General features: G+C 42.1%; 2 protein-coding genes across 2 annotated transcripts; both read right to left on the bottom strand.

Moving 5' to 3' along the window:
- Positions 1-641: 641 nt before the first annotated feature.
- LOC142951966 (transketolase-like) lies at positions 642-15,204 on the bottom strand. Its single transcript, XM_076093905.1, has 14 exons — positions 14,810-15,204; positions 13,012-13,129; positions 12,039-12,152; positions 10,919-11,016; positions 7,709-7,900; positions 7,039-7,157; positions 5,906-6,102; positions 5,546-5,710; positions 4,693-4,849; positions 3,963-4,093; positions 3,698-3,781; positions 3,454-3,547; positions 3,213-3,335; positions 642-1,423 (listed from the first exon to the last, which is right to left on the bottom strand). The coding sequence occupies exons 1-14, from the start codon at positions 14,914-14,916 to the stop codon at positions 1,236-1,238; spliced, it is 1,887 nt and encodes a 628-aa protein (XP_075950020.1). The 5' UTR covers positions 14,917-15,204; the 3' UTR covers positions 642-1,235.
- Positions 15,205-17,078: 1,874 nt separating this feature from the next.
- Positions 17,079-25,957, bottom strand: dcp1a (decapping mRNA 1A). The gene is made up of 9 exons (XM_076093918.1): positions 25,793-25,957; positions 25,446-25,486; positions 24,627-24,754; positions 22,551-22,617; positions 22,231-22,369; positions 21,914-22,009; positions 20,308-20,937; positions 19,924-20,145; positions 17,079-19,626 (listed from the first exon to the last, which is right to left on the bottom strand). Exons 1-9 carry the CDS (start codon positions 25,922-25,924, stop codon positions 19,546-19,548), a joined length of 1,536 nt encoding a protein of 511 aa, XP_075950033.1. The 5' UTR covers positions 25,925-25,957; the 3' UTR covers positions 17,079-19,545.
- Positions 25,958-25,991: the final 34 nt, after the last annotated feature.

The raw sequence follows: 25,991 nt of genomic DNA, 5'->3' as shown, positions 1-25,991 counted from the left end.
TGCCCTTGTGTTTTCCCTGCAAATAAACCCTGTGACAAGAGCTTTGCTTATAGGAGTGATATTTTGAAATATAGTATTTATAATAATACAGTTGTTAAATAATACACTTAAAGTTTCTGGGGTTCAGAGTGATTGACACATCAAGTTTTACTACATATTTGTGTTGTCCTGTATACATTTTAATCCAGTATAGTAAAAGAAAAAAGGGTAATATATATAAACAGGTCAGTCAGACAGCTTATTTAAAAGTTGCAGCTACAGCAGATCGTGAGTCATTCTGACCTGCCGACGAAGAAAAGCTGAACAGCAAACAACAGACGGGTCAAACTCCGTCTGCAGCAGCTGCAAGACATTAATCAAATATGATAAAAAGTCATAAATAACATCATAAAAAGATTATTGTATATCATTTCTATAAAATGTCAAAAGATGCATAGTATAGAATGTCACTGTATAGTCATAAACATACCATAAAATATAAAAAATCCCATAGTTTTGTAAGTCATACAAATGTAAAAAAAGAGGTAGTATAGTATTGTCTAAAGTAAAGAAAGCAGGTTTTGTACATTTTTGTTTCACTGTAAAAATTGACCTGTGTATCATGCAACCGCAACCTACAAGAAAGACCTCGGACACAGATATTGTGAAGAAACCTTCCCTTTATTGGTGTGAAGCAGTCGCATCCAAGTCGGGGTCAACAAGGTTACAAACAGTCAGTGCTCAAACAGACCATACCAGAGTTTCTCCACACCCTGCTGGATCTAGTGGGGTGGGATTTAAAGAGTCGAACCGGGTGCAGACGTACGAAATGCTGGGCCGATGAAGTGAGAGGGGATCCACAGAAAATATAAAAAAGACTTCACTTTTACTCCAAACCACGTTCACTGCTTTTTACTGAAACACTACAGCAGCACCAGAGCTTTCTTTGGGAGGTAGGACGAGGTTAGAGGGTGGCGGTGTGGATGTGAGCTTGTGAAGGGAAGGGGTGCGTTTACACAAACTAATGGGGCAAAACCACATCAATGACAGTTTAAGAGAAAAGCTGGGTTATGTTTTTTTTTTTTTTTTCTCAAACAAATGCTTTAGATAGTTTTACGAGGAGGAGAGCGTGAGTGGGCCAGAAGTGCTTTCCCTCCTTTTGTGTTGGGTTACTTGTTTGTTGTCTCCATGGTGATCAGCAGTTAACCACAGAGTCCATATTTGCCATATTTGTTGCCGCTGCTGCTGCAACGTTCTTACTTGGCATTGGCGGAGCTGGTGAGCACCTTACGGACCGCTTGAGTGATGGCGTCGCGGTCGATGCCGAAGATTCGGAGCAGCTCTTGGGGCTTGCCGCTGCGGGGCACCTGGGAAACTGCCAGGCGGTGAACAGTGAAGCCAGTCTCGTTCACTACCGCAGAGCACACCGCCTCGCCTAGACCACCTGAGGAATCAGAATATACAGCAGTCAGGACTATCGAGTAAAGGGTCAATTCACTCAAATCACAGACAGTTTCTCACTTGAAGTCTTTTATTTGTTCCTCTGTCATATTAAAATCTCTCGCACCTTCACGGGCGATTGAGCTCTGCAGCGATGTGATGTGGACTGACAGGACGGCCAACGCCCTCCCTCCACTTTCTCACTCCTCACTTACACCCCCTTAAGACTATCCCTCTCCTTCCATCTTCCCCTTCTCTCTCTCTCACACATTTCTTTTTTACTTCTCACTCCAAACTGTCATTCAAACATTTCTGACTGAGTGAACATGAAAGCTGAGAAATGACAAAAAGAGAGTCATTATTACATGTTCTTACATGGCCTTTAGTACTAGATGTTTCCCATCCGTTGGTTGATATAATTGCTGGCAACCAGTGTGTGAGCCAGACAGAAAAAACTGACAAATGCCATTTACCCATCTGTTCACCACATCCCCCTGTTCCCTGGATACTACTTGGTTTCTACTGCCTGTCTGTATAACACGCACATGTTAAATATGGACATATTAAAATGACTGCACACCTGTGACATTTTCACTTGCATGTAATGAACTAATGAATGTGAATAAAGGTGTGTGTGTGTGTGTGTGTGAGACCAAACAACAGTGTCATCTTCCTTTTTTTTTAGGCTGTATCATGGCAAACATACGTATTGTCGACCAGCAGAGAAAGCAGCTACATGTAGGACAACAGAAAAACAAAACAGAGAGAGAGAGAGAGAAAGCTAATTCTGGACACTCTTTGTCATGCTGGTGCTGTATGTAGGTCAGCGTGAGCCCGAAGGTCAGAGCTGAAATTAAGAAACCCTGACAAGCTCTCCCAGCTCCTCCTCCTTCGCCCCCACACCCACTGTTTATATCCATTTCACCGTTTCTGTATCTTCCATCTCTCTCATGAAACCCACAACCTTTACCCCAATTCTCCGTCACCTTCAGAATCCCTATACCTCCGTCCTCTTTCTCCCCTCCTCATGCTGCTCTTCTCTCTCTTCCCTTGCTCAGACTCCAGCTTCCTCACACTTTCCCTATCCGTCTGCAGATTGTCCTTTGCTGCTCCAGGCATTTTTATTCATGAGCACAAACATGCAAGCAGCTGCATAACAATCCTCATGCCTGCTAGTTAAAGCTCTCCTGTTCATACCATGGGATCCACAACGATGTGACTGTTCTGATTTTAAATTAGACATGATTCAGTAGATGAATGCATTAGAGTGGCACTTTACATTGCTAATCTATTGAGACCTGTCACAACGTATAATGTATTACACCACGTCAGTTTATGTGACATTATGTTGCAACGTCCTGTGACCAGAAATTTAACTTTTGGGGAATTAAGATTACTTTGTGACCATGCATTTCTTGCATTTTATGATAGTTTATCCATCAATGGTATAATATTAATCAAACAGATATAAAATCATAATTTCAGGAATATACCGCAGGAAAGAAAATGTAATTCTCACCAATATGACTTCCCAGTAGTTCTCAAATCAGGTTTAAAATTAATTTGAAGTTATCATTTTTAAATGTTTAATTTGATCTATTGGTGGAAAGAGGCTGGATGGATCGGAGACCGAGGGTACGGACATGTGACGAAGGCTACAGGTCAGAGTTGAACCCTGGAAGTTGTAGGTTGAAATGCACCTTGTTTGATCACGTTAAGAATATCTAAAGAAAATAATTCAGCCATTTCTCTACATTTGTTTTGTTTTTGGACGGTCATTCACAACCCCCCACCTTCATAGTAGTGGTCTTCCACTGTGATGATGCGTCCTCTGGTGGCCTTGGCGTTGTCGATGATGGTCTTGGAGTCCAGGGGTTTGATGGTGAACGGGTCAATCACACGGATGTTAATTCTTTCTGAGTGAGGAGAGAGGAAGGTGGAGGATGCACATCAGTCCAACTGATGATTCATATAAAGATCGTATACTGTTATGCTGACACGGGTTGTTTTCTTTGGTTAGGTCTTTCTTTATACCTTTCTTCAGCTGTTCAGCAGCCGCCAGAGCCTCGTGGAGGGTCACTCCTGCTCCGATCACAGTAACATGGTCGTCATTGGTTTTATACACAACCTGAGTGGGAAGTGAAGACATATTTGTTTGTGGACTCCAAATGGAAACATGCACACACTCTAGTCCGATAAGTCGTTTGTGATAATGAGGTATAAAAAAAGTTCAAAGAGCATGAAATGTTTGACTAATATATAAAACGCTGCTACAAACCTTAGCCTGACCAACATGGAAGTCCTCATTGCAGTTGTAGATGATGGAGTTCTCTGGGCGGCTCGTTCGGATGAAACACAAACCCTGAAACGAACCACAAATCATCTACATGGGTCTGTGTTATTTAACACAAAATCTGTAAAAGATTGGATCCCATAAATCTCGATATGATGAAGCTTTCATTCTGCTCTAAACCTACACATTTTCTTTTCAGGATGTCCATTTTTAAATCTTTTTCACTTCTTATGATGGTGACTATGGGTACCTTTGTGTTGGCGGCGAGCTCCACAGCTTTCTCAGTGGAGACACCATCACTTGGGTAAAAGATGGTTGCCGTGGGAATGGCCCTAAACATGGCCAGGTCCTCCAGACCCATCTGAGAGGGCCCGTCCTCACCTAAAGATACACACATCTCAGCATCAAAGAGACAAGTAAGGTACAACAAGACTCATGTTTAACGGAGACTGGAAAATAAATTCTGGTGGACTGGCATGCATTCAGTCTGGAAAGGTGCGCATGCAATGTACCTGGAGAGGTGAAGGAGTAAGGGGAGGAGGAGGAGGAGGAGGAGGAAGAGGTGAAAGAGAATCAGGCCGCTCTGTCATCACCTCCATGACACAGTGACAGTGAGAGGGGGAGGAGGAAGAGTGCTGACACCAGGAGAGGAAGATGGAAGACAGAATAACAGGGGAGGTGAGAAGTTTGGGGAAAAAAGGTTTAGGGTCAGGAACATACTGAGGGTCGGTTCAACGCATGTTGTAGTGAAATTAAAGCAACAACAACATCTGATAAAATAAAGAATTCAATATAATACATTTTTATATTCTTATATTTAAAAAATCTGTTTGTCAGTTATCATAAATGAACTGTATAACTATGATACGATGTTTTTGGGGGAAAAAGAAGAAGTAAAAGGACTTAAAAATGAACCGCTTTAAAGGTCAAAGGTCAATTCTTTCAGGTCATGATTGGTGAAAAGAGAGACAGGAACTGACCAATAGAGACACCACAGTGGGAGCCGCAGAGGTTGATGTTGCTCTCAGAGATGCCGGCCATGCGGAGCTGGTCGTAGGCCCGGGTGAAGAACGTAGCAAAAGTGCTGGCAAACACCACGTTACGGTCCCTCACGGCACAACCCATTGCAACGCTCACCTGCAGGAGAGGGGAGAGGGATAGAAAGGAGCGGAAAGGAGGAGGGGAAAAAAAGGCAGAAGTTGGCGTGGTCTAAGAAGATAAACGCTGCTGACTTTGTTGATCCCCTGAGTTGTCGTCTAGCTGACCATGATGTTTTACTTTGGTTTTTATTGAAATGTCTCTGCTTCGCCTTCTTCCAATGTGCATGGAAAAGTTAAAAAGTCTGAAGAGGTCACAACTCCAGCAACACTTGTAGTATTAAGTGACTTTATTGTGAGACCAGAGCGTTTCAACTTGGCCAATTGGTCTTTATACCACAAGTGTTGCTAATCACATCCCCATCAGCTTCAGCTGTACTAATTGTTTAGTTGTAATTGGCAAATGTATGCATGCTAACGTGCTAAACTAAGAGAGAGGACATGTTAAAACATTAAACCTGCTTAGCATCAACATTGCATGCTGATGTTAACCTGTAGCTGAAGGTACAGTCCTACAGAGCTGTTGTTTATATTAATACCTCTCAAGTGGTGATGTGTCAGTATAAACAATATATTTATGTTAATACTTACGACATAAAATGAACCTGGTATTTCATAGTGTCAAAATGTAAGAACCAAATGCCCTTATTTTATTTATTGAATGGAAGTTTTAATAGCCTGAATGATTTAAAACCTCTCCAGCCATCTAACTGGAGCGCTATTGTCTCTTTCTCACCATGTTCTGCTCTGCGATGTAACACTCCACGTAGCGGTTGGGGTGTTCGTTCTTAAAGAGCTCGGAGAAGGTGGAGTTCTTGGTGTCTCCATCCAGAGCCACCACATGGTCGTTGTAACGGCCCAGCTTGGCCAGAGCCATGCCGTAGGCCTTCCTTGTAGCAATCTGGTGACACAGAGACAAACCGACAACTAGTCAGTAGAAGATACGCAAGCTTGGCTGAAGCTATGTTGTGTACTATCTGAAAGGTTAAGACACATTTATTTGTTTAGGCCAATATAACATACAATTAAAAACCCGAATGATGAGATTTTAAGGTTAATCAAGACATCTGAGCTCGTCTGTCACCACTTGTCACACCTTCTCTCCAGGTTTGTAGCTGGGTGCGCTCGGCATGCGGACGTTACGGAGGCTGACAGGTGAGGCATCCTCAGTGGGCGAAGCAGGATACAGGCGCTTGTTGCAGCTGACGACGCGGCTCTGCATCTCCTTGATCACGCTGTCGGCCATGTCTTTGGGCAAGGGTTTACCATGCCAGCCCATTTTATCCTCAGCCGCTGAAAAACACACAAAACACAACGTAGGCTAGAGCAAACAAATGCAGCTATTACTGTTGTAGCGGTACAACATACTCTATAAACTCTATATACTCTATAAACCAAATTCCTCCTCATATCCTGCTTATCTCCTCCACATTTATGCATGTGCATTAAATAAACCATGGCCAGCTGTCACACTCATAACAATCATCCACTGCAGTGGGTCCCAACAGGCTACTTCAAAGATCCACAGGTTAGAATCAAGAGGCCACAGGCTTATGACAACACTCACCATTTCTGACAAAATCCTATGAATACAAAGACATACTCCTCTTTTCACCTCTCTCTTTCTCACTAACACACATGGTCACACACACACACACACACACACACACTGCCCCTTACCATTATCACAACACAAGCATAAAGGGCTGTTGCTGCGAGTGTATCCTACACATTCTGAAGGATTACTGTGCTGCAGCAGCTAAAGCACTAAAGCACTGTCTGGATTACAGCGAGTTAGGGCCCCTTTGCACTGGCGGCGGGTCCCCGGGGCAGTTAAGAAAGCTTCTGACAGAAATATTGTTCCCAGTGAGTTGCCACCGTTTTACCAAGTCATCATTTAGAAACAGGTTTTTGGAGCAGGAATAACCGCCCAGTGTCGTGGTTATGTAAAACTGTGCTTGTTATGATAGTTTTGAATTCCTTTGCTTGAAATATGTTATGTAAGATTACATAAGAAAGACATCTACATTCAAACAAAACAAAATAATGATGGTACTTATAAAAAAAAGTAGGTAATTTTGATCCACGACACACACTCAACAGCTCACATCCTTCATTTATTTAAGGAATTATTGAGTTTTTCACGTAAGAATCTTACTTATAATCTACACCACACTGATATTTTGTACTCGTACTGTGGATCACTGCATGTGTGCCTGATTATTGTACCTGGGATGCCTTTGCCCTTGATGGTCTTGGCGATGATGGCAAGTGGCTGGTGGCGGGGTTGACTCAGCACCTTACACAGCTCCTCCACACTGTGGCCATCCACAATGATTGCATGCCATCTGGTAAAACAGAAGAGATCAAACTTTAAATGCAATCCTACAGGTGCATTTTTAGGAATGAAAACAACTCTGGGTTTTGTTTAATTATTGAAAAATCCTACTGGAATTCCTGTAGGATCCCCTAAACTCATCACCACCTTTCACCCTACTTATGATGGCTCTGCAGCACTTTACATCGTGGCAATATTTTAGCATTTTAGCTCATACCAGTGCTTTGCAAGTGCTGGATGGAGGGATGACATGAAGCAGGCCAGATTAAACTGGCAGCTCATAGCATCTTTGTCAACTTATTCAAACATTAGTCCTGAGGATCAGACTTTGGGTCACAAAGTTAGACTGTATCTAATACACAAATTCTTACAAGTTATAGTCTGTGAATATTGGGCATTTCTTTCTTCATTAAATGAAAAACAATTAATTGATTATCAAAGCTGAATAATTTCTTTGGGTTTATTACCCAAGTAATTATCTAATCATTTCAGCATTCAGATGTACGCATACTTCACATCCACCCACCAACCCAGCTTCCCCCCCTGACTCCCCCTGCTCACCCAAAAGCCTCACAGCGTCGCTGGTACTTCTCCACATGGTGCTGAAGTGGAGCCGGGTCGCTCTGACCCAGACGGTTGATGTCCAAAATGGCCACCAGGTTGTCTAGCTGGTAGTAAGAGGCGAAGGCCATGGCCTCCCACACCGAGCCCTCGGATATCTCTCCATCACCAAGCAGGCAGAACACCCGATAGCTACGACCAGAGAGAGATGTTAATTTATTCAGAGCTTATAAAGACAGACCAGAAGAAAAAGATAAATAAATAGTAGAGAGCTGTCATTTTCCGTATCAGCTCCATTTTCCCTCTTGGCACATCGTCCCATCTTCTGATTCCTCCTATTGGGCTCAATGTGACAGCTGACCCTCACACCTAAACACACACACACACACACACACACACACACACACTTCACTCCCCCCTCGCTGAGCTCTGATGATCCTCAGTTGCTCCGGCGGTGTAACGACTCCTGACAGCTTTCCAGTCAAATAGACACATTCTCATTAAAGCTGGAAGATGGACTGAGACACGCCGCATTACACTACGCATTCCAACCCTGAATACACAAACGCCACAGAAAAAAAAGAGAGGAAGAAAAAGAAGGGAGGAATTCCACAGATGTGGAGATGGAGAGATGGAGAGAAAAGAGGTGGAGATGAAAAATGAATAACCAGTTAGACTGATCTCTAATGGTCGGTTTCTGAAATGTGTCTGCTGAAACTATCCGCAGTAATATATATACAGATGCATTGAACCAAATCTTGTAAAAGTGCCAGCTTGCGTTCATCATTCAAGGTCTCTAAAATATAGAACATTTTGTTAACATGGATGATCATTTAAGCAACTCAGCTTGAAGCAATCATTTATTTCAGTTTAGTACGAGCAGCTGTTAAGGTAAGACGTACAATAAGAGCAGGTATTGAAATCAAGGTAACTCATCTATTAGATATTTTTAAACATTTTTACATTTTATTGGTCTAAAGAAACAGCAGGATCAGGAAGGTAAGGCTCCTCTCAGATCTAAGTTTGAATTAAATGAATTATACAATCTCAGTAGTGTTTTTATCTTTAGCGGCTTCAGATCACTTTACCATATTTGGGAGAAATTTTCAAGGTTTCTACTTAAATGTCTTCTGTGTCACATTATTTTATTCAAATATAGAAGTTTCACCCTTTAGGTATTTGTTGTATTTCATTTTTCCATGTATACAGTATGCACATGTGTACGATAACGACCTAATATTCAAGTGATCCCAGTCGTGTAAAGTCGTCTTAGTCTTCATTCTTTTTCAATTCTGAGGTTTTCAAAATCGTAAGTACCAGCGGTAAAAATTGCAGATTGTGAAAATCTGCAACAGATTGTGCCAAAGATGAAACCAATCTGGTATCAAGAACACAGTCTGAAGGGCATACAGTACAACAGGTTGATCAGTGCTTCAGCTGTAGGAGTAAAATAATCCCCGAGTAGGTGTGAGGAGTGTGTGCTTCTCTTTCATCCTGTCTTTGCAAGGTGAGGATAACAGATCAAGACAAGGTGATACCTCCCCTTGACAACATCCCAAACCCGTCCACCCACACACCTCCCTCACATTTTGTGTCACCCCCTCCATTAAGCCCTGCCAACACAAAATCAACGAAGATGAAACTTCCAGCCAATACACTCAGTGATGAGTTCTCTTCTGGGTTTGGTGCGTGAAGCGTGAATGAGCATGAGGAGGAGAACCCTGCATGAGTTTGCAGTTGTAAATACGAGGTTATTGGATCAGAGCACCAGAACCAGAGTCACATAAGCATGAAGCAATGAGAAGTGTCAATTATTCAGTCCCTGTTGATAAGTGTATTTGACAGGTTCATTCATGTATTGATTTTTAATAAACCACACCCTCAGAGAAGCTGAGCGGCAGTTTGGTTGTTGATTAATTTCCTGATACAATTTGACCAGAACATAAAATAAAGTCCCATTGATCGTGCAGCATAGGTTGTGTGTATGTGTGTGTGTGCGTCTCTAGGAGGGGTTGATATAGATGCCATTCAGCAGTTTTTGTCTCAGGTTGTGTTCTGAAACCAGTGATGCAGCCCTCTCTCAAGCGAGTGCTGAGCCGCTATGTTGCAGCGAATTAGTTTGACAAGCTGCTCTGAGCATCGCAGGGGAAAAGCATACGCCCTTGTGCGTGCACGCTCAACCACACACAGTGTTCACAATCACAATATAATCTACCGCGCATACAGAGATGCAACCGAAGCATGGGGATGGGAAATGGCATTTTTTTGGTGCGAGAACGAGAGTAAAGGGTGAGGCAGAGAGATGAGGGAGGAGCTGTGCTCTTGCATGTGTGATTATTAGAGCAGAAACAATCGAGTGCACACAGAATGCAGAGTGAGAGATATCAAGGGCCGCCAACACAGACTGCACATACGGCATTCCCTGACCGCCTGTTTTCACTACGTCTGTTATGTGTAAAAATTTGCAAAAATTTACAAAATTGCCGCCTCCCTTTGTTCTGTCCGCAGTTAAATTTGTCAAACCATGTTCCTGTGTTCAGCTCTGACACTTTTGAATGGCATGCGTTCCCATTTCGCTCTCTCTATTGTTGGACTGGAGACCATGTGGCTCTTTCTAGATCACACGAGAACAAAGGAGACGCACGAGGACTCATCTGCAACGCTGCTAACATTCAGCTGAGTAGTAGATGACCACTGTCCATTTCAGGTCTGTTAATCTATTATGATGTAAATATGTTTGAAACCGTCAACCTTAAATATAAAAGAAGCAGCTGCAAATAAAATAAATGAATCTCTAATATATGAATTTCACCTTTATGAAGAGACAAAATAATCCCCATCACTGATTTATTTAGCACTTGATCTATCCCAAGAGTTATTTCTGATTTTGGATCACTTAGCACATACTCATCCGGATATGAAGGTAAACTGATCAAAGGTCAGATCTCCTGGCGCTCTGAGTGACTGCCTATATGTCAACCCAGACCAGGCCTGTCAGGTAAGGTTTGATCCAAATGTATAGGCTGGAATGTCACATGTCAGCACCGCTCACTGCAGTGTACATCATGCATCATGCATCATTTCATACCGTCTACCTCAATATGTGGAGATGCAAGCTGGGCTGCTGTGCTCCTTCATGAATGTCTTTTGTATTTCGGGAGGGTCTCTAAATCACAATTTGTGTGCACGCGTTTTTTTTGTGCATGTTACCTGGCCTTGTCAAAGTATTTTCCAGTGTAGGCCATTCCACAGGCAGCTCCCAGCCCCTGACCCAGAGATCCAGTGGCCACATCCACAAACTGCTGCTTCTGTTAACACACACACACACACACACACACACACATATCTCACTCTTTAGATAGCAGGAGAACTCAAGATTGCAAACACAGAAAGCATGAAATTAATTGGATGGATTATATCATGTTGCTATAAGTCTGTGACTAGCAGTGTGTCTGTATCTGGGTTTATGTGAACAGTGTCTTATTAATGTCTGCAGCAAAGGAGAAAGGAGCCGGGGACAGACCATCTCTGTCACACAAGAACATCTTTGTCACGAGGTCCCTTCGTGCATACAGTTTGTCTGTTATCTGTGTAAATGTGTTTATGTCTCTATGAACAGAATGTCTAGCAAGTGTACATGTTGTGTTCTAAAGTAGTAATTCACTAACTTTTTGGGCTTGCAAAGATCCAGTATTTTAAAGGGAAAAGGCAAAGATTACAGAAAGGCTTGAAAACGGAAACCTCATTTTTGTGTTGCACGAAGATATTTCTTTCTTTTTCACTCTCCTATTTATCTTGCAACCACCTTGGATGGTCTAAATTCCCAGCTTGGGAACCACTGTTCAAAAGTCCAAACCATCTCCAACAGGAAAAATATTTTTCCAAGGTCATGTCATATCAATATTTTAAGATTCTTAGATGCGGTCAAAAGGTTTGCCCACAGCCCAAATGAGCAAGCAGAGTTTGACAGATGGCTACATGCAGGAAGAGGTAGAACGCAAACTTGCACAACACGTTAATATGATCTTTGAGTTGGTAAAAGACATCATGAAAAAGCTCAGGAAACTGTTGTGAAGTCAAATCAGAAAGATTCTGACGTGGTTGAGGAGCTATGAACGTTTCCTCAATGTTCATTCACTGGTATAGTCGTGTCTTAAATATTGTCTTTCACATCAACATCTGTTTACTGTCCAAATACCAGTAAACCCAAAATGAACACACAGAAGGGTAGTGTGAGGCTTTTAATGTGTTTCTAATGCACATGTGTTGGCATGTTGGAGTGGATTGCTTTCAGACCCAGAACTTCTTGCAAGTCTGAACGTCACCTCACCGGCACAGGATGTCCCTCCAGGATGGAGTCCACCTTGCGGAGGTTGAGGAGCTCGTTCTCCTTTAGGTAGCCCGTCTCCGCCCACACGGCGTACAGCACAGGGGCTGCATGACCCTGAGGAGGCAGAGGTGAAAGGTCAATGGTTAAGAGTGTAAGATCACATTGTAAGAGCCATTTTGTTGTTTTTGTTTTTGTACAACCTCCCACCACATGGGGGCGTAGTGCCGGTGTGATCCTGGCCACAGGTAATATAATCAGTGGGTTCATTGGGCACAGGTGTTTGCTAATAGGTGGAAGCAAACAGTTTTTGACCGTGCAGATTTAACAAATGCAAATGTTATGATTTATTGGTATGAGGAGAAAATGGATAACTGAAGAGAAAGTGGTGAACTCTGATTATGTGATGAATAAAATGCCTATATTCGAAACTGGACTTTGTTATTTATGGCACGCGTCAGAACAAGCATTACAGCAACCGTAGTGACTTTTTTATTGGGAAGCAACGGTCACTACACACATACTGTTCACCAGATTTGCTGGTGCTGGTGCTGGAGCTGGAGCTGCTATCAGAGTTTATAAAACGCTTATCAATGTTAGCGAGCTATAATATCCTGTTTTTTGCTTCTATAATTTACATTTTTCCTCCTCGGGTACCTTTGACTACACCTGACTCCCAAGAGTTCCCTGCTAAATAAAATCTGAGAGAACAAAGAATAAAATGTCATTCTGAAGTGTGTGTGCACGTCAAATTAGAAGTGACATTTGGCAAAGTAAAGTCTGGAATTTGCCTCTGGCACCAAACACTATACAAAGAAATATGCATGTGAACTTAGAAATGAATGGACATTCTCTCAATATGCGTCACCTCATAATTCGTTAGTAATTTAGTTGTCCCTTGTGTGTTGTTTTTGTGCATGCATCAGAGGAACACCTGCCACCCACCTATTTATGTGTGGTTGTGAGTGTGTTTTACCTTGGAGAGGATGAAGCGGTCGTTGTTGGGGTTACGGGGGTCTTCAGGTCGGTACTTCATGGTATGAAAGAACAGCACGGACATAATCTCTGCCACGCTGCAACATGATGTGGGATGACTGCAACAAAAGGATGGTGAGAGAGAAATTAGACACACAGCAATGACATTTTTAAAACTTGATGTGCCTCCTAATTGCGCTGTGGAAATCTATAAGCATGTTCAGAGCATACTGTCCACACACAGATGCAGAGGAGAAAGGAGAAACAAAGTGGCAATCAGAAGTTGAGTTTGGCTCTTTCAAATTGGACCTAGTGGGTTAAGTCATGCCAGACCAGGTTATACTATAGGTCAGACCTCCTCCATGAAGGCCTTTTCCTTATTCTCCTGGAATGGAAAACGTGATCAAATAATAAAAAAATGGGCAAAAGCAAAAACCAGAAGGAGATGAAGAATAAGATTGAGTTTATGTGGGATGAAGGGTGCTCTATGAGAGGGTGACGGATGCTAGATCTATGGTTGCAACATGAAAACTGGCTGCGATAAAAGAATGGAATTAATAAAACATGGGAAACGGAAAAGGTAGGCTAGTTTACCATGTGCCTGTTTCAGTGATCAAGCTGGAATTTCTTGTTCATAGAGCCCTTTACTCACAGCATGTGCGAAACTGTCTTAAAGAAAAGTAGCCTTCCTAGATCACCTATAATCAAACACTAGAGAAAATTAAACAACTAATTATAACGCCAAGGGAAGCAAAACAGAAGGCGATACACAGGAACACATTGTAGAGTCAAAACAGGGCTGTCTAATAACCCCCCTGCTTATATTCTGATGGGAGGGTCCGCTTTGAAAGTTGAAAAGGCACGCAGAAGTTACAGTTCCACGTAATCCTATAATCTATTTTAATTTCAATCATTTATTTTCCATCACTCCGACAATATTGTAGGCCTAGTCCGTTTTTGAATTCGGATGTTATTTTGAAATTTCTCAATGGACGTAGCCTATTTGTCCGGTTTTATCATAGCTACATGACATTTGTGCGAGAGGCTGCACCGGCGCACGCACGCATGCGTGGCAGAGCTGCAGGAGCGCGTCCGTGCGTCCTCAGGTCCCATCCCGCTGCCTCCTCACACCACGTCGACCCATACGGGCTGAATGCACGCGATCATGCACTCACCGATCGCGTCTTTGCTCACCTCTTTTATACAACCGATCACAGAGTACGCGAAGAGTTAAGGGAGAACGGAACACTGGTACACCTGCCGGAATTTATGCCGGGCCTCCAAATCCGACACAATATTATAAATATTTTATAATTTGAAGGGGCGTTTGTGCCAAACCAACACGTCTGTTAATTTAATTGAATATGTCTCATTGTGCACAGAAAAATGCTAAGTAATCAACTTTCTGACGCGTTACACCTACCAAAGTGCGTAAATTACGCATAACGCATGTTGGCACAAAACTGTTTTACGCTCAGAGAAAATATAAATAAGGAGAATTCAATGTCAAGTCCCTTATTTTGGCACACGGGACGTTAACATTAACATATTCTGCATGCTGCTTTATACTGCTGATGCTCCGGCACGCACTCTGCTGCGGACAGTCAGTCCATTGGGAAACAAGCTTTGTGTTGTGTAAATTCCAGCCCGCGTTTCCACTTTATTATTTGCCCTTTATAGCAGACAAGTGCATGAGTCATTTAGCAACTGTCCCAGGACAGTAGCCTTGTTTTGCTTTGTTGTGTCATACTATTATACATCTCAGGCTCGGTTTAATCTCTCCGTATTCATCCTCTTACCCGCTGCCCGCTGCAGTTGTCGCCTTGATGGAGTTGATCCGGAGCTTGGTGGCGATGTTCCTGAGCGCCAGCACAGTCTGCTGGTCGGGTTTATGGTAGTCCTCCATCTGGCCGATGAACCGAAGAAGAGCACACACGCACACACGAGCCGGTTAAATGGAGTGAAGAGTTAAAAGTCCACGGTCTGCTGTCCCGAGAATAAAGGCGATAAATGTGCAGCAGACGGTGGCAGGGGTTAAAAAGAGGCAGTGGTGTTGAACCTGACGGACAGAGAGGAGGGAGGGGGCGTGTTTGCAAGCAAAGACTATGAATATGGCTAATCTAAGGCTAAAAGCAGACGACAGTTACTGCAAACTGTCACGCATGAGCACCAATAAGCAAAATAGTAGGAGGGCTTTGGGCTGAGACCAAGGCCACACGCACACTGGCACGCTCACGCACATAGACAGGCACGATTTGCGCAGGTTCAACCTCCATAGCTCCATAATGTATTGCGATAGGAAATTTAGTTGCACTAGTACATTTACTGTGATTTAGTTTATGTGCCTTACTCACTAACAAAACTATATGTGTGACATATGATTGTGTACCTAAGAGAGTGGTAACAGGACCATATGGGGTGTCTCTGTCTTGGCTTTGATTAGGGGAAGTAACCAAATGGGGGTTACAGTTAAAACAGAGAATGTTTGGGTGTGAAGATTCCCAGAGATAATCAAAGGTAATAAAGACATGTCTTTGTGTGACAAGGCTCAGAAGAGGAAGGGGATGACTGGGAGGGGTCAATGGGGAGCTTGAAACTGCTGATCAATTGTTATACTGTAAATACCTGATGTTCCCCCCCCTGCTGTGTGCGGAGATGCTTAAGAGCAGGAGACAAACTGAACTCTTGGCTCATCCTCTGCGGACTGTGTTGCAGTCAGTATGACGGTGGAGCCTTCTCTGGCCAGAGAATAAATACTTTAAAGACAAACTTCTTCTCTCAATGTTTCAGTATTCAGTATTATAGGACTCACTCGGTATTATTGAATAGCTTTTTTTCCACCACAGTATCTAATGACAGAAAATTCAAGAGTTAAATTAAACAGAAAAACATCTAGTAATGCAAACAACTTCGTGCAGTGTTGTAGCAACTTATAGATGAATGTATTATAAACAGCCAGAATTGTAGAATATTCTAAAACCACAATGTTGCTGCACAATGTGACAGTATTGGTGTGGAACTGTGAATGGTCATAATCTGCACAAATGTCATCAAGAAACCACTTCTACTTTTAATTCATATGGTTTCTGAGTGAAGTGCAGAATGATACTGTATGTTTGGCTTGAGCTGTGGTCTATGGTCCAATTTAAAAGCATTCTGGTGTGATTGACATGAAAAAGTTTGCAGTGCAAATATTAGGCAAACATATCAGATACATTCGAGTGTAATATAATCAGTTCTCTCTTAAAACAATTAGGTGTGCTTGTCTTGTGAAGCCACGGCATTTACGTGACGAGAGCAGGGAAGGGTGACATGCAAAAGGAAGGATCACAAATGACAGTAATCTTACTTTAGTGACGTTTCCCACGGAGGCTGACCTGATTACCTACAGCGCACAGCTACACCTGCAACCTGCACTTACATTCAGGTAAGGTCTGACTCAGCTAGTAGACTGATTTGTGATTTCCAGGTTGAGTGTTTTTTTTGGTTTGACAAAGTCATAAAAGGTTAATTTTAGAGGATTAACCTTTTCTCTTGGATTTTCAGGGGACTCCCGCCCCTGGCTGAGACTGACCACATTTGGGCAGCAGGGGGCCTGGGCAGGGGGATTCCAAAAAGGAAATAATGACATCCTTGACAATCTAGTTGGACAATATCTCCCTGTAGATGAGAGATATTTGTTTTGTCACTTAAACCCAGAAAGGCTTACGGATCACGTTCTCGGATTAAACAAACCCTTGCATGGGCCTGATACCAACTGATTACAATTTAATGTTGACAGACACACAACCGTCACCGATCCACAGTGAGCACATAGTGACCTCTGGTGGTCCAACAGAGAGTCTACTGAATGACGCACTTTAGACTCAGGAACCCATCTGTAAAAATGTAATTAGATTTTCTCTGAAATTCATACTCGATTACAAAACTGGAAAATTCGGAACCTTCTTCAGAAAATGTGACATAATTTTGATTCACAATATTGTCCGCTTCAAAACATATACTAAAACAAAAAATAAATAAATCACAATCCTGTTTAATCTGCTGACAGAAACACAAACAGACAACTCTATTTACATTTTTTTATTATCACAAAATAGTCAAAATAAACCAAATTATATACAGCGACAACAGTCTTAAAAAATTATTATAATTTGCAAAGACTTTCCCCAAATTATATCTCTGGCCAATAAGATAAATTATATCAAAGCACAAAACAACCTTAAAATCTTAAATATATGCCCCGGATTAAAAAAAACAAACACTACATTTCAAACATTCTTCCTTTGTGCGTTTATTTAAGCAACACATGGCAGAAGTGTTGGAAAGATTATAAACGGGGCAAAAAAGTGTAGAAACGATCCGATCTGCTCGCTGGCTGTGGACACGTCCTGTTTAAGATTTAGATCTTAATTTTGCAAAAGTCAAAAAGGGAAAGAAAAACACGATTAACAGTTGGTGCTGAAAGCATGTTCAACTTGAGGAAAACAAGACTGGCACATATATATACTGCGAGTAATCAAATACATTCAAATAGCAGAACATAATGCAAAGTTGTAGTTTCACTATCGAGACAGATATCTATGCAGAGATTCATATCGCTCCCTCGGCTATTTCCAAATGTTGATTACATGACATTCAGCAAGAAAACATTCAAAAAGAGCAATAATCTCCATTTGTTAAACCTAAAAACAGTATTATGCTAAGGTTACCATCTGGAGTGACTCAGTACTTTGAGTGCTTCTAGAATTTTAGTATCTGGAAAGTAACGCGTGAAAAATAAGCCACATCACCCATGAGCTGACTATCGACATCAGACATCACTGAACAAACGTAAACCTAAATGTCTGCGCTTTTACATTGTTACACTGTTTTAATGATCTAGTAGGTGCTGAACATTTGGTGACAACAGGGTAAATGAAACCCATTAGCAATCTGCTGCGTGTGTTCAGAAATGCCCACGAGACGCATAATAAACCTTTCTTCCCTAAGTCTTTGAAATCTGATTCTCTCATGTACATTGGATTAGTTTCCTTTGTTCACGAAAAGCGTAAACTAGCCACTCAGTGTTGCACATGATGAGGAGACAGACGAGCTTCTGTTCCCACCGGGGTCTGCAGGGTTTACGGTTCTGTGCTGCAGTAACATTTTACTGCAAAATTAAAAAAATAAAATAAAAAAAAGACGAGTTTTTCTTTCAGTCTTTGTGACTTCTGACTCAACTGTGTTCTGGAAAAGGGAATGGAGGTAGTTTATATTTGTCATCATTAGTTTGTTTTCATACACATAGTGAAGCTACCAGTCGTCAGCTCTCTATTCAAGCAATTTAATATCAACGGTGGGCATGTTAACAATGATTCAAAATCAATAGATTTAAATTTTTCTCATATTTAAATTATACATTGTTGCAGAACCAGAATCCTGAGGTTCAGATAAGTTTAGCTACACCGTACCGTCATAAAGTATCCCAAAACGCTGGTGTCCCTAAAAGCAATGCGACTGTCGTCTGTTGCACGTTCCCCTCAAAGAACATCAAGCACTGAGCTCAGCTGGTGGAGGAAAAATGAACGACACAGACAAGGAGCACGAGCGAGGACAGGGAGGAAAGTGGAGAAAGGACGGGGAGCGTGGAAGCTGGTTTGTGCGTTCGTCTCGGTGTTTTTATGAACATGTCACAGTCCGTAACATAACATTTAAAAAGCAGCAGAGAGGAAATGATTCCCAGATTGAGCTGCAAGTGCTTCTCCAAACAATAACGAAGGTTCTTCATCTTCCTTGGACAAGAGTTGAAAAGGAAGAGACAAAAAGTCCACAATAACTGTGATGGCTGTTCGCAACGGCCTCAGCATTACTTAGAGGGAGGTTTGATGAGTGAAAAAAAGGAAAACGAGAAGTCCACACAGAGACAGTTTGTCTGCAAAGACCCACACTACAGTTCTGAGGTCCTTCTTTTAATCAAGCAGTCTTCATCACTGTTCCCATACTCTCGCACTGCGAGAAGTCCAAACATGTGAGATGAGTAAGAGAAGCAGCGCCTTGGATTCCCACAAAGTTCAATCTGCAACATCGTCTTTCACGAGGTGAAAAGTGACAGCAACAGCTCAACGTCACCAGTACGTGGCCAACTGTTTCATTATATTTATAAAGTCAAAAATAAAAGCTCAAGGCCACACCGGGATATTTGATCTGGTCCTTCTCTCCCACAGAAGTTCTGGTTAGACAAAGCAAACAAAAAGTTGATCCGAGGTACCGCAGGTAGCCGGGACAGCATCAGTGTTCAGCTGAGAACTCAAAAAAAAAAAAAAACAAGTTGAGAGGAGGAGCGGTGGGTGAAGTGACGCGCTGCATGCTTTAATAGGCCGTAGAACACAGATCGGTTTTGAAGAGTTGTGGTGTGCAGTGTGTCGAGAACCTGTTATCTGCACTTCCTTTAAGTCCCGTTAACTTCTGGATTCCTCAGAGATCGGGGAGGGGGGGAGGGGGGGGGGGGGGGGGGGGTAGCACTGAAAGAGACAGTGGTGATGGTAGACGTTGACTATAGCTTCATGTTGCTGAGGTCCTTGGACAGACTCTGCAGGTAAGCATCATGAATGGCACCAAGGAAGTCTGGGTTGTTCTAGACCGGGAGGAAGTAAACGAGAGAGGAATGAACAAACTACACTGTGTGAGCATACAGACAGGAAGACGACATTCACTTAGTGTCTGCGTTCCTCAAAGGGTCCTCCGTACCCTGGGAAGCTCCACATCCTAAAATTAGACCAGGATTTCATGTTTTTGTAATTTGGGTGAACCAACCCTTTAACTTGACACTAAAGTTTTTACATTTTGAAATTGTAATGGTTAAGTAAGAACAGCTTCTACACTCAAACAGGCCAACAGTACTGCTTTAATGTATTCTAAGCCCTTCGTGTACCTTAATGAGGTGTATGAGAGTATCCTGCAGCTGTGTTTTGCTGCAGGCTGCTTGTGGAGGCTCTAAAGCTCCTACAGAGGCGCAGGAGGGCTCGGCGGGGGCAGGTGGGACCACTGACGCTGCTGCTGTGGTCCTATTGACGGACTGCAGGAAGGCGCTGGGGGAGAGAAGCACAGAAATCGGCAGCACTGGAACAGCAAAACCTGGACTCATGGAGACAACCTGAGAATAGAAAAAGAAAGATGGAGACGTTCAAAGGAGCACAGGAACACACAATATGTCGGATCATAATCAAATGTGCTGCGGTATACTGATGACACTGATGAGGCTGATATCAGCAAACAGATCCACAAAAACTGCTGCTAAGAAAAGCATTGAACTCACAGACATTGGTTTGATCAGGTTTAGAGGCTGAGAGAAAACATCCATCTCACTGCTGTGCTGGAGAAGGGGTTTCCCCACGAGCTCTTGGAAGCTGTGGGGTGGGAACAGCGTGCTTGGCAGGAAGTTGGGTGCGAGGATGGGTTTGTGGATGTCCAAATTCACAGAGGGCACTGCCGCTTTGAGAGAGTTGAGTATCTCCTGTCCTACAAATGCTGTAGGAGCTGCCGACGGTGCTGCAGGGACAGCGGCACGAGGCTCTGAGCCAGCTGGGAGCACCATAAGAGGGGAGACTGAACACCGAGGTTGGGGGTCAGACCTCGGGACCACAGACTGGAAAACAGGGCTGGGGTGTAGCACGTACGGAGCTGGGAGCAGGCAAGGGACTTGGTGCCGCTGACTTGACACGGGGTCTTGGGCTGAGAGATGGGGAGGGAAGAGCGGGTTTTGGTGGGCTGGAGTGGGATAAGACTGGTTGTGGAGGTAAGCGGTGGAGGGGTCACTGTCACTGGAGGCAGCGGTGGTGTTCTGTGCCAGCATGGTGGGTAGAGGGGGGTCCTTGGGCAACGACGAGCCAAAGAGCTCCTCAACTGTGATCTGCTTCACCATTGTATGAGAGGTCTGGTGTGTGAGCTGTGGTGGGAATTAAACACATACAGAGCAGTGCTGAGAAACAGAGAGACAGAAAACCTATCCATAAACAGCTGTTGATTGATTTTCTGTCATATATATATATATATATATATATATATATATATATATATATATATATATATATATATATATATATATATATATATATATATATATATATATATATATATATATATATATATATATATATATATATATATATATATATATATATATATATATATATATATATATATATATATATATATATATATATATATATGAGATATATATATATATATATATATATATATATATATATATATATATGAGATATATATATATATATATCACAATGAGTACATTTTAAGTCTTAAATCTTTTAAGATTTATGCTTAATACGTGTTTTGTAAATTAGCGCTATGTGTCTGCTTTCACAACTTGAAACAGCAAACGCTGTGAATTTAAGAACTATATATATATATATATATATATATATATATATATATATATATATAGAGATGAGTATTTGCTGCTTGTCTTTCTTTTATATTGCTGCAATATGAGGATGTCACATTAGACTCTGTGATTTAAGATGGGCATTGTTTACTATTTTCTGCATAGAGCAATTTTTATATCATAACAATATAACAGCATAAAAATAAAGAGATTCAAGATAATGCCTTTAGCATATTATTGTGTCAAAATGCTGCCTTTCCTGCTCTCATGAAATGATCTTTGTCAAACTCAATTGTCCAAAAATTGTTTAAGCCAGACCTGTGCCTCACATAAAACCTGACGGTTGGATGACTGTTTGCAACATAACCTACAAAACCAACAGCTGCAGTCTGCAGCCAAATACTCAATTAAAACATGCACCATCTCTTTGTCCTCCTCCGGTCTCTGTATGTAGGACTGAACAGGATACATGGATCAATATCAAATCTCTGCATAGATGTTTGTGTAAAGTACGTACCTTTTCAGGATGTGCTGTGCTGTGCACATGCACTGTGGCGTTGATAGCTGCTTTCCCATTAGGCTCTGCAGACACATCTGTTTCACCTGCCTGAGCCTGCATCACACACAGAAATGAAATGGTGTTTTCAACAGGCTACATTTTTACTTAAGCCATGTACAGTCTGTGATCCAAATTCATGTTTTTGTATAATCTGCAATAACAATTTGTGGTTCTGTATCAAACCAAATGGCAGCACTACAATAATACATATTAGGCTAAAGATGTTTGCTCGTCTAAGAACATAAACAACATGGTACGTGTGTTTGCCTCCTCACTCTCTGGTATTCCTCTTTGGCTTTGCTGAGCAGTTCCAGGATGTCGATGGGCCGCGGTTCTGCGACTCCATTGGTCCTCGCTGGCACTGCCCTCTCTGGCGACTCTCTCTGGGCATGGTCTGCCTCTTGTTTCACAATCCTGGGGAAGAGTTGAAGCGTGACATATAGTGTACACACTTAACTATTTAAAGCTCCTCGTGATGCGAGTAGAGCTGCTTCTTAAGCAAACACCTAACGGGTGAAGAACTCTGAAGAGCTTTTAGTGTACCGTTCCATCTTCTCCTGACACAGATACAGTAAACAGATGTTCGGCTACTCACTTGACCATCAGCTGAGCGATGCGTTGACAGTCCCTCTTGTCATAGAACCAAATACTGTAGATACCCACTGCAAAGAAAATCACAAATACTATACATCACAATGTGTAGCGGAGACAGCATTACATGAGACAAAGCTCTTCCCACATAGAACAAACCAAAATAACTCATTTTGAGGTTTCACATTTTGTTTAGATATGAGTTTTGCAGAACAATAACAAAATATGATCATATCACCACAATACAATTACACCAAAGGTTATTGTCCTGGCCTACTGGGCCTCAGGATTGATCAGTATTAAGTTATTATTATTATTATTATTATACCATATACCAGCACCCAAAGGGAACCGACTATTTGTTGCACAATGAAATGTAAAAATGAAACACAAATTGTATGTCAGCAGTCTTTGCTGAAACAATAACTAGTTAATTCTACATTGCTTGTGCGTCATGTGTGTGTGTGTGTGTGATGAAATACTGGCGTATAGAAGGTCCCTCTAGAGGCTGAGGTAACCTAGCAACCTGAGTGTTTGCCTCCTTGCAGCATCAACTGCCACCAAGGGGAATATGGAGAGATGTAAACAGGTGTGTGTCCAAAGTACACTGGTCTCTCTAAACAACATTCTCTGAGTCTGAGTACACTCAGGCAGCACGTTCACCAGCACTCAAAGAGGATCAAGACACACGTAACCATGAATGATCAACATCTCTCTGAATAATCTATCCTCCTCGTGTTGGACGTTTTAATCAAACTACAATCTTCTTGGTGCTTAGCCTTCATCGTTCCGTCGTCAACGCAGAGGGAGGAGTCTTAAAACCATCTTGAAGACATTTCACAACAACCACAACTTCACAGGAGCGCAATCACCAGGACAGGCTCTACGCGATGACCAACTGACGTCTGAGATCTACCAAAAGGATCCTCAGCCAGTAAGTTGCATTACTGAAGAGCACTAATGGACTGAAGAGAACTGGGGAGAACTACATACGCAGTCAAAACCAGCCAATGGAATAAAACAAAAAAACCAGGGGAGGACACGACCAGAGAAAATTAATTCCGACCGGTCCTCCAGGTGACTGAGCGCTGCCAGAGGCTCCAACAAAGCCTGAGGAATATCATCAACCAGTATTTTACGCAACAACTGTACCCTACAACTCAACCCAGTCTCAGGAATAAAAATGCTAACAAGAGCGAAGTGAAGCCATCAGAGAAGCTGCTCTGGCCTGAATACTAACAAGAAACTGCATCATGTCTTCCATACCAGGCAGGCTGATGGGCAAACCAAGCCCGAAAGGGGAGCAGTCGACTCTGACGTTGACCCTGGCCATGTTGTTTTTTCTTATCAGCAAACAAATGGGAAAACAGTCTAATTCCTTATTCATTGCCTTAATGAAACTCCTGTTCAGACTTCTAATAGATTACCTCGGTGGCAGCGCCGTCAGTTACTTTCTCAAGATCTGAGGCATTTCATCTCTCTTTTCGTTTCACCGTACTTCCTGCAGAACAGTTTCCAGAAGGAGTCTGACCGCAGCGTTGGCAATGCAATCAGTAAATAACACAACTTAAATAGTTAAATGTATATTAAGAAGTAGTCTGATTTATAATCAAAATGATTTCTGGCTGTTGCACCGCATGCAGAATGACATTGACCGTGGCCAAACCGAGCTGAAACTGTTGCCGTCCGGTAGGCTGGTGTGAGGCCATGAGCGGAAAAAACGCTTCAGAAGAAGTTTTCTTGATAAATGAGACTCCAAGATGCCAAAATGACTTCAAGCAGAAGGGAAAAGAGATGTTCCAGAGAACGCTGGGGAATTATTTATTCGGCATTTTCAGAGGTACCATCATATTCTATTCCCTTCTTTTGTGTGTGTGTGATACTGAATGTTAATAACACCAACACAGCTGTCTCCTAGTAGGACATGTGCACAATGTGTACATTTCCTGTGATACAGAAGGGTTTCATGGGAGGTGGCGGATCCCCGACATCAAATAATAATCTCTTATCAAAATGTCGGTACTGTGTATGATATCTACTCTTTTAGCTTGTTTGAGCTTCTATTCTACAAAATACTCACAGTTGCCGTTCCTATAGAGGAGGAAGGGGTCCTGCAGCTGGAACTCCAGATCTTTGTTGATCGGCTCCACCAGGTTCTCTGTGCTCAGTCGGTTCATGATGATGAAGCCGTGGTGAGGCGAGGCAGACCTTAGATGAGCAAAGATAACAAACACTGTAAGATAATTCTCTGACGGTACAAAACATCCCCGGTCACACTGTACGACACCTTTCTCATGACTTGACACTAGCAAACTGTCTAGACTTGCATTTCTTTGAAATATATTAATCTAAATAAATACATTTTAAAATAAAGTAATCTTTAATCAATATATCACTTTTAAAATGTATATGCATGACAGATGCTGACATATAACCGACAGATATTTTCATTATTGATAAATCAATTATATTAGTTCTATAATTAACCGATGCATTATTTTGTCATATGTGTGTCATAAGTTACCAGGGCCACGGCTGATGTCTTAAAGATGGCTATTTATTTAAATCAAGCCAAAAAGAACTGAATGTAAAGGCAAACAAATGCTAATACAAGTTATGACCTAGTAAATATTCACAAACAACTTAAATGTCAAAACTGTGGACATATAAAAGTACATGGAGTCTAATAAAGAAGCACTATGTGCAAAAAGGCTGCAAAAGAGAGGAAATCCGATAAGTCTCTAAACGGACCGCAGTAAATGTTTGTTTACAAAGACTGCGGCCTACACGTGTGCGCAAAGTGGCAGCGCAAAGAAACGCACGTTGAGTCTTAACAAGTAAACAACATTCATGGTGGTCGTGTTTAATAATTAACATTATTCACACTTTATATGCTTACCTCGCATAAACAAACAGGGTACCCTCGATGTCGGTCTTCTCCTGAAACGACATGTGACATTATGTGTAAAAAAACAACAACCGCTAATCCAAAACGTGCTGAATAATAGCAACGAACGTCACAAGCTAACTTCACAACATAGCGTTAGATAACTATAACCTATTGACAATAAAGCAATGGACACATTAACAGAATGAGAATATGTGACAGTTTGACAAATACCAACATATTTCTTGGTGTTTACCAATGTTTTTATCATGGCGCTAGCGTTAGCATACATGCTAGCATCCGTATCATACTTTTGAAGCCTATCCAAGAAGCTGTCTCGGATCTGTGCACAAACGTACCCATTCGTTGGCTTTGGAGTTGAAATTGTAGAGAGCCACCTGGCCGGTAACATCGAGCAGTTTGTTTATGTACGGGTCTTGTCTCTGTAGAGCTGCTAGGCTCATCATTTGTCCAGCATTAACGGTCTCCATCTTGGATATGATTGTTGCTCCAGCACGGACGGATTTCTGAAGACACAGTTATAACTTCCGCTGTCCC

The sequence above is a fragment of the Anarhichas minor genome, unplaced genomic scaffold, assembly GCF_050575085.1.
Source record: "Anarhichas minor isolate MPS153535 unplaced genomic scaffold, ASM5057508v1 ptg000003l, whole genome shotgun sequence".
Lineage (NCBI taxonomy): Eukaryota > Metazoa > Chordata > Actinopteri > Perciformes > Anarhichadidae > Anarhichas > Anarhichas minor.
Note: the sequence above shows the minus strand (reverse complement) of the source record. Positions and strands in the feature narration are given on the sequence as shown.